The sequence below is a fragment of the Ochotona curzoniae genome, unplaced genomic scaffold (assembly GCF_017591425.1).
Source record: "Ochotona curzoniae isolate NIBS_2020 unplaced genomic scaffold, NIBS_Ocur_1.0 scaffold_3223, whole genome shotgun sequence".
NCBI classification, from domain to species: domain Eukaryota; kingdom Metazoa; phylum Chordata; class Mammalia; order Lagomorpha; family Ochotonidae; genus Ochotona; species Ochotona curzoniae.
In genome coordinates, this window is record NW_024467108.1 from 16,111,523 (window position 1) to 16,120,981 (window position 9,459).

The 9,459-nt window shown below is 43.1% G+C and overlaps 1 protein-coding gene across 1 annotated transcript; it reads right to left on the reverse strand.

Annotated features, from left to right (window-relative positions):
• Nucleotides 1–726: 726 nt before the first annotated feature.
• LOC121145321 (tripartite motif-containing protein 64-like) lies at nucleotides 727–6,570 on the reverse strand. The gene is made up of 5 exons (XM_040964046.1): nucleotides 6,160–6,570; nucleotides 3,981–4,211; nucleotides 3,070–3,092; nucleotides 1,752–1,849; nucleotides 727–1,217 (listed from the first exon to the last, which is right to left on the reverse strand). The coding sequence occupies exons 1-5, from the start codon at nucleotides 6,568–6,570 to the stop codon at nucleotides 727–729; spliced, it is 1,254 nt and encodes a 417-aa protein (XP_040819980.1).
• Between the last annotated feature and the right edge of the window lie 2,889 nt (nucleotides 6,571–9,459).

Here is a 9,459-nt window from a genome sequence, read left to right on the forward strand (position 1 = left end):
GATATCTTCAAAAAATAAAAAAGGAGAACTTGTTCCTTCTTGTCTTCTTGTAAAGAGTATAAGAGGGTCTTATATTCCACACATTCCTTTTTATTCCATTCTTTTCTTAAGTTCTTTATCCAAAACACGTATACTTATATATAGCATATTCTCCTCTCTTGGTTTTTCACATGAATTTCAACTGGACTATTACCACAAGTCTCACATACATGCACACTTCCATGTTTGCAGGTAGCACCAATCATTCCTCTCAGTTTCTCTCAAACAGGAATTAAGAGTCACTAAGTGCTCCTTGTGACTCTGCCGTGAGAATGCACTTCTGACCAAATGCAGATTGTTTTTTATATTTTCGGTTTTACTTATTTTTATTGAAAAGGTCTAGCAAAACATTGGACAATGGCTCAATTTCTTGACAACAAGCACCTGTACATGAGACCTTTAAGAATTGTTGACTCATCAATGGGTGTTGGATTCCTATAGGGATGCTGAACAGGTACTAGAGTCAGACAAGCATTGGTTATAATATTCTTTATTAAAGTTAAATTTGATATAAAGTTTCATACATTCAATGTGGTTGTCCAATTTAGCAACTTAGCAACATAATTAATCTACCCTCCCTTAGGTACAAGGCATACAAAGACTGTGATGTCTCCCATGAGAAACATTTTAACATTGTTAGATTATCCACCCTGACAGTTAACCAAAACAATTCCAGAATTTTACAATTTATGGAGTGCCCATGCAAAGGAAGGGCTTCAGAGGGTAGGAGAAGGAGTTTGGAGGGAAACAATGTATGAGGGAGCTTTGGGAAACATCATAGAAGCTCACCATTCCATATTCACAATCAAGAAACACCCCAACCAGACCCACAGGCCTCTCCACATAGTGATGTACTCTTGGATTACTGGTGCAGAAGATGTGACCATCATCACAATTCATGGAATAAAGGAAAAATGCACCATCTGTGTTAATAATGGTATCGGGCTCATCTATGCTGGAATCACTACAGAGTCCTAGAATCCAGTTGGAGGAGTGCGATACATCCACCTCGAAGTAATGCTTGCCAGAGCGGAAGGTCGGTGCACCCCATGCAACAAAACTCTGTGCTCTTGGGCCTTGACTGGGAGCATCACGGTGTTCTCCAAATATGTGATATCTGAGATCCTCAGAAAGGTGTAAGTAGCGACTCGCCACATTCTGTTTCAAACCATTAGACACTGCAAAAAAAGAAGCAAACAAAAACTAGTCACTGAATTACCATACCCATGTTCTAGAATCAGATTTTTCTTTTTTCTTTCTCTCTTTCTGTGCATAGAATCTCATCAGGTGTCCTCCAAGCAAGAAACAGAATACGGACAAAAAAGACAAGGTACATGTTCAGGTTGCTGTCATGCTATCAAGATTGTGGACTTTATTGCCTAAAAAATCATTTAAATTACAGTGAAAACGAAGATCAAAATATTGACTATGGGATGCTGATATCCCTCATGGGACCGATTTGTTTCCAGTCAGATGCACTTGCAATCCAGCTCCCTGCCGCTGAACCCAAGATCTTATGCCTGATGAAAAGCTTCATTACAAAGCTCAGTTTGGATCACTGTAGTAAAGTGATTCAGCAAAGGGCAAAGATAACATTTTAGTAAACCCTATTGTGTTTCCAGGTGTGCAACATGGACTAATATGGGAAAGGGCTCATGTCCCACTCTCTGAAGAAGGCAATGAGACCTAGACTGATGCAGGCTGATGCTTACCTCTGAAATTATTCAGCATCTGTTGAAGTCCACTGATGCTCCAAGAAGTCAGTACAGGGTCCACTGGCTGGGGCCTGTATCTCCGTATGAGCTCTGCTCTGTGAGGAACAACACATGACACTTCAGGCAAGGGCAATCACGCAGTCACAAAGACTTCTACAGTGTACACAAGCAATGTTGCTTGAGGGTCTTAATTTAGCAGGTTTTTGAAGATAAATTTCACTCACGACTTCATTGTGATAAATGGTTAATCGTTCTGATTATCACATCACATCAATTTGCCTCATCTTCTGAGGTGTTTGTATCCCTGAAATATTGGCCACCATGCAGATTCTACCAGTATCCCCTATTTCATGGAAAGTAGAGTTCTGTGTTCTGGCAATCTTTTCTTTTTTTTAATGATTTTTTTTTTTTTTTACAAAGCCAAATGTACAGAGAGGAGGAGAGACAAAGAGGAAGATTTTCCTTCCGCTATTTGATTCTCCAAGTGGCTGCAATGCCTGGTGCTGCAACTATGCCAAGCCAGGAGACAGGAACTTCCTCCAGGTTTCCCACATGGGTGCAAGGGCCAAAGGTTTTGGGCTGTCCTTGAATGACTTCCCAGGTCACAAGTAGAAAGCTGCCTAGGTAGTGGAGCCTCCGGAATTACATCCAGCACCTCTATGGGATCCCCATGCGTTCAAGGCAAAGACTTTAGCAACCAGCCTACAGCTCCGGCCACTGAGTTCTGGAAATCTTACAGAGCCAAAATCACAGGCAATAATTATGGGCAATCTACCAGCAGTCATCCCCCAAAAGTGCATCAATGTAACATCCTCCAAGCCAGGAGGCTTGAGGCTTATTTGCCACACCAAGAAAAGAAATTCCAGCCTGGTAGCCTTGGTCCTGGGGAAGCTGAGTCAGAGGATCCCCCTGATCCTGCTCTGAAAATGGGAAATTCTAGGAGAGAGCAAGGCCTGCTCACTGCTACTTCCAAGAGCAAAGCCTCCCTTCTCTTCCCAGCCTGAGGAATCCTCCTCTTTCCTGTGCTCATATTACTTTCCCACCACTTGGTTTGTTGAAATACTGAAGTAGCAGAAGGCGCAGAGAGGACAGACAGGGTGAAGCAGACTCCAGAAAGCAGAAGCATACATTCCCACATTTGAAGTCAGCCACTTCTAAACTTACTTAAACCAAGGAGAAAAGTGCTGAGAACCCCTGCTCAACTAAATGGGGACACAGACTGACAGAACTGTGTTAAAAGAGCAAATTACAAACACCTGACTCATCATCAGGGCCACAATTTCTCACCCATCAGAGATGGTTGCTCTACACTCACCTTTCCAATTCTGTCTTCACATTCTGCAAGGGAAAAAAAGCAGTTAATTTTGAGAACTTTTTCATTGAACTTTTGTGGAAAACTCATCATTTTTGTGAGTGTGGTTTGCTTAATATACTAGGAATTATCAACATCTGTAAGTTACAAAATCTGAACTACCTCATGAAGGAATTCCAGTGTGAGCCCAAAATAGGTGGACCTCAACATGAAGCTGTGAAGAGATGCCACAGGATGTAGGCTGAAGGTCAAGTCCCAGCTATCATCCCTAGGGACAGCTGAGCACTTCTGACTACAGTGCTAAGCAGAGAAGAGAGCTGTCTGAAAAGCAGAGTGCATTGCAGTGGGTGACTGATCCTGGCCCAAGCAAAGGGCAAAGCCTCCAAGTTCTTCAGCCAATTGCTTTTAGATTAAAGATCAGAGTGTTCTAAAAGGCAGGCTGTGGAATACTTTCCTACATAACCAATTACAAATTTATAGCATTGTCCAGGGTCATTCAAATTAGTCTTTTCAGTATCAGTATATTCTTGCATCCTGGCTGCAGTTTCCTTAGAGAAAAATGTTCCTAATCCTTTCACGTTTCGATGGCTGATCCTGCTCAACACAGGAAGCTTGCTGATTTTCAGAATGGATAAGAAACATGTAACACTGTCATAATTACGTTTCTGGATAACATTTTTCTGGGAGCAGCACTTTTGATTACAAAGTAGAGAATTTTATCCGATATATTAGGGCAAAGATGCAGAAAAGATTTTCTGCCCATGCAGACTTACGTGTTCGGGCAATCAAATCTTTGAGTCATTACACGTGTCATGCAGCTGAGAGTAGCTATAGGTGCAGTTAACATTTTAGTGTCCTGACCACCTGCTCAGACACGCGCACATGTCTCTGAACGTGGCCCTTTCCCTGCTCACCTGCAGTAACTCCGTGTCAGGCTTGTGGCACATTTCAACCAGCTCTTTGTATTTTTCTTTCACGCAATCTATGTGTTGGATCATTTTCGATTTACTCTCCTGGAGCTGCTTCAAAAGCTGCCGTGCTTCGCTGTGCAGTCTCTGCAGGTGCAGCTCTTCTTCCTCATGAAGAAGCATATGCATCTTCTGATACTGTGCCTTGATCATCTCCTCCCTTAGGGACACATACTCCTGTAGAGAGATATTAGCTTATGAGAATTGCATAGCTTCACACTTAACAGGAGTTTGAAACATCTCATATCATTAGCTGAGTTGACCCTACCTTCCCTAGGAGCACCTGCTGCAGCCTCTCTGCTTCACCTCTTGCTCATTCTAATGTGCTAAGGCAGCATGGATGGCCTAAGGGTTTGTGCCTTTGATGGCTCACATGAGGGCCGCAGGTGCGGGGCCAGGCTGCTTCATTCAGCCTAACATTGCCATGGCTCTTCCTGCCACTTGGGAAGAGAAACAGCACATGGAACATATCTGCTTCTATTTCTCCCTCTCTGTCACACGTCTCTTTAAATACTGAAAAACTCACAAGGAATACTTTACCAATTTTATGCTGAGTTAGTACACCATTTCTTAGGTGTTGTGGGGTGCTACGAATGCCTCTGCACACTTCTAGTCTTTTCTCTTCAAATATACTCTAGAAGGAACTCAGGATCTCTCTCTAGATATCTGTCTCACTTTCCATCTCTTCTCTCTCCCTCTTCTTCTTCAATGTTCTAATTACAGCGCTAATTCTATTCATTTTTATGCCTTTTGCTTCCTGGCCTTTATGTCTGTTTTTGTCTCTTCAATGCATACACATTACTGTAGGCCCCGGTCTCCCAAGGGTTAACTCCACAGCTCAGCTGTTTCTCAAAGGTGTAACAGTAAGGGCAATCATGGCCTGATACATTTAGCCCCCTGGTCTGACTACAATTTCCCTCCTTCCTGCTTCCCCTTTTTGCATGTCCTTGGGGGAGCTTAGGTGTTGCTTAACCATTGGGAAGATCCTGGGAGGGGCCAAGCAGACTATATAAGAGAGTTCGACTTTGAATAAAGGCTTCACTTCACAAGAATGAGCCTCTGTGTGTTGTGTGTGTTGTCTGTCTTGTCTGTCTCATAACCCTAGTCCCTCCGCTCGGCTTGGGGTACATGGCAATGCAGGCGTTGCCAACACATTACGCAGTACACAGATATTTGTGCAATTATTCTATTTTCCACACTGGTACTATTTATTTATTTCTCTTTTGGTATTTTAGTATTTGTGTGTCTGAGAAGATTTGTGTAACACTTCTAAGTTGGACCAGGAATAGCTGGGATGATGATTTCTTCTAGTATCCTTCTCACCAGCTCTTTCAGCTAGTGAGAGAGTTATCATTGGAACACTCTACTTTGGGTATGGAAACCACTTTCCTTGAAGAGGAAGTGGAAATTGCTCAAGGGTGTAAGGTGTTATGTTCATTGTATCCAATCTTTTCATTCTTACCATAAATGAATGCTTCTTTCTTATTTGCTTGGGCACATGGGTTTTCATTTCCTGCATCAGTTCCCATAAAACATTCATTTCCTTCACAAGTGTTCCCTGTAAAATAATTTCAGGGTAAAGAAATAATGAGGTGAGGTCGTGTCTATTTCCCCTCCCTGGTGTATGGGACTTGGCAGAGGCTCGGGCATTTTCTTCATTTCCCTTTCCTTGCCTTGCCTTGCCTTTCCGTCCCTTTCTGTCCCTTCCCTTTCCTTTTTATTGTTTTGTTACTGATCTCAAATAGAATAAGTCTTCATATTGTCACACCATGACCAATTTTGCATCTGATTTCTAGAACACCGGACATTACAGAAGATTACAATGGTTGTTTGTATGTGACTTGGTTGTGAAGCAGGCACTGCTGCAGACCACTGCCTGTATCAACACTGAATGAGAGTACATGGACACTGTTTCCAAGTTGGCTCTTCTTCAAGATACATCAGCCCACCTCTGAGAATTGACCAACCTCAGCACAGCATTGAAGGACATATTAGCCTCTTGGGATATATAGTGAAGAGACCACCTCTACAATGTCTTTCTCACCTACCCATGAGCCTAAGTCCACATCTTTCTCTCCAACTTGAGGTCTCTGAGATCCTACCCAGCTGTTCAGATATCACTCACCCTGGATTCCTCAGCAGCAAACTGCAGCTGGCTGTGGCCATGTCCGTTGGCTTTGGAAGATTCAGAGGCAGACTCACAGCATAGGTTCTCGTCCAAGTCACCCAGTAGTCCTGTGGCGTCGCTGTGTGCACCACAGACCTGCCCATGTGAGCTGGGGACCTGCCTCATTCTGTCCATCCTGGCAGCAGTGGCCAGTTTCTGAAGTCTTATGTTGGTTTTGAAGTTTGTCTTCTCTGACTTCTGCCTACACTCTGGGCAGCAGAGTGGCGATGAGCCTTCTTCCCAGCTCAAGTAGATGCAGGGTCGGCAAAAGCTGTGGCCACACTCCATTGTGACAGGATCCAGGAAATACTGGCAGCAAATGCTGCATGTGACATTGCTCTGGAACTCTTGCAACATGAATGAATCCATGGTTCTCTGAAAGCACTGTAAAAATGGAGAAAAATATGTTAATTCTCTACTGAGACAACAAAGCAAAAATGAGTGTGCAGCTCTGTCCTGCTTGGGCTCTGGGTATCCTCATTATTAAGTCAGCCCTATACAAAGCTCGATTTAAGAAGCACAGACAAGGTGTGTCTATCAACCAATAGATAAGCAATTAAGGCAAGTATCAGTTTTGTTTCAAGTATGTTACAAATTTCCTTAGGAGAGCCAGCAAGGAGTCCTATTGTCTAAAGTCCTCTCCTTGAACCACTCGGGATACCATATTGTCACCTGCTCTAATCCAGGTGTCCCTGCTTCCCAACCTGTTCTCTGCCTGTGGCTTGGAAAAGCATTTGGGGATAACCCAAGTCTTGATCCCTGCAAATGTATGGGAGACTCGGAAAAGGCTCAGGCCTCTTGGCTTCTGACTGCCTCAGCTCTAGCAATTTCATCTGCTTAGCAAGATCACATATATATGACTTTGCAATAAAAATAAATAAATCTTAACCAAATAAAATTAAAAAAAAATTTCCTTGAGCAACAAGGTAGAGGCCATGTCAATCTGAAGCCAGGAGCAGAGGTCTTCTGGAAACTACAAGGATGCTATGGACCACATAGGCACCAGGCCATCCTCCACCTGTCTCCTAAGCATAAGCAGGGAGCAGCACAGAACTAGATCACAAGCACCACAATATCTGCACCCACATGGGACCATGGCACCTGCAGACAGAGATTCAGCAAATTGTCCCAATACATAAGCCTGGCTATTATTTTAATCAAGTGGGAATGCCACTTGTTTGCTCAAATGAGACCAGTATGAACTTACCGCTAAGCTTAAAATAGGCTTATAAGACAAAACGTGCAGGAGGGCCTTCCCCTAAATTCCATGCTCACCTGTGTCTGCTATCAGTGGTCCCACCTCTGGGAGCTTCAGCTTTGCTCACGATGGCCAATGATCACAGTCTCCTTCAGGTCTGTGATGCCGGGCTGCTGCCTGTGATGACAGTGGCTGTTGGCTGAGAAGGCCCTGGGAAAGTCTGCTTTTATACGGTTCACCTGCCTTAAGCCACACCCATCCAATCATGGGAGCCTCTGATGTCAGCAGAAATCACAAGTGCATGATGGGATTACAGAGACAAGTTTGAACAGGTGATTGGAATTAGAAGGTACAGTAAACATGGGTTGGGCTCACTGATGGACACATGTAAATTAGGTTTGTTGGGAAAAATGGGGTTGTAGAGCTGCTACAGTGTTTCCAGAGGAACTTTTCACTGAGATCTGAAAAGGGTACATCTGGAAAAGCAATAGACAAGGATCCAACCAATGCAGTCCTTGGTACCCAGGTTGGAAATCTGAGTGGATTGCCAGAATCCTGGTTTCAGCCTGACCTATGCCCTAACTCTTCAGGTCATTTGATAAGTGACACCACATGGAAAATTTCTCTCTCTCTCTCTCTGTGAATTCCTTTCTGTGTGCCACTCAGCCTTGCAAATTAATGAAATAATTCTTTCCTAATGAAGAAATGATAAGGATTGATATTGTCTCTGCCATATTGCTCAGAGCTTGCTAGGTCATCTTGCTCCACATTGCATCCAGTTCTCAACCAGATTGCCCGGGTTGATGTGGTTACCATTAATTGTGTTTTTAGTTCATAACATTAGTTGTGGATTCAGTGATCACTTTTTATGTAACTTATGCTTTTCTATCTCTTGCTGCTTTTCCAGGTACCAGTTTTGCTGTCTTTCACTGCACCAACTTTATGCCTCTCCTGTTTTCCCTTGCTGTATATATTACATTGAGAGATCAATTGGAGTGATTGCTTTAACATCCAGGGACATGGGATTCATCCCCGTTATATTCCCACTGAGAAAAGTGCTGACCAGCCAATTTCAAATCTCTATCCTTTCTTGTCCCTTCTATCTGCATGACTTGGCACTTGAATAAAATGATACTGCTTTAACACAATTTGATTTGGTGTTTTTGTGCAATTTATTTTCTGTGTACATTGCATTTAAAACAGAGTTAAAAATGTCTGAGTAAAAGTAAGACAACTAGACGTAGTGAAATTCAATTCCTCCCATGGCTTTCTCAGCCAGAGTTGGGGAAGGCTGAAGCTTGGCCACCATTAACTGCTCTGGTATCCAAAAGACTGAGCAGAACCCAAGCTATTCTATTTTGAGTCCCTGCATGCTGCTCAGCTGGAGGTTCAGCTGGAAGTTGGGCGGGATTAAATCAAGCTTTTTTTTTTTGAATAGGCTAATTTTTAAAAAACATTTTTCGATCTACACAGAAAAAGAGAAATCTGCAAACATCTGCTGTCTACTAGTTGACTCCCCAGGGGGCCACAATAGACAGGTTGAGAATTGGCTTAAGGGAGGGGTTGTTAACACCCTTCCAGAAGATGTCATTGACAGCAATTGGATTAATCTGAATGTCTGTCTTTCTTTCTTTCTTTCTTTCTTTCTTTCTTTCTTTCTTTCTTTCTTTCTTTCTTTCTTTCTTTCTTTCTTTCTTTTTCTTTCTTTCTTTCTTCCTTTCCTTCTTTCTTTCTTTCTCCCTTTCTTTCTTTCTTTCTCCCTTTCTTTCTTTCTTTCTTTCTCTTTTTTTTTTTTTTTTTTTTACTACAAGGTCAGATATACATAGAGGTGGAAAGCCAGAGAGGAAGATCCTCCATCCAATGATTCACTCCCCAAGTGAGCACATGGGCCCGTTCTGTGCCAGTCCGAAGCTGGTAACCTGGATCCTCTTCCTTGTTTCCCACGCGGGTGCAGGGTCCCACAGCTTTGGGCCATCCTCATTTGCTTTCCCAGGTCACAAGCAGGAAGCTGGATGGAAAGTGGAGCTGCCGGGATTAGAACCAGTGCCCACATGGGATCT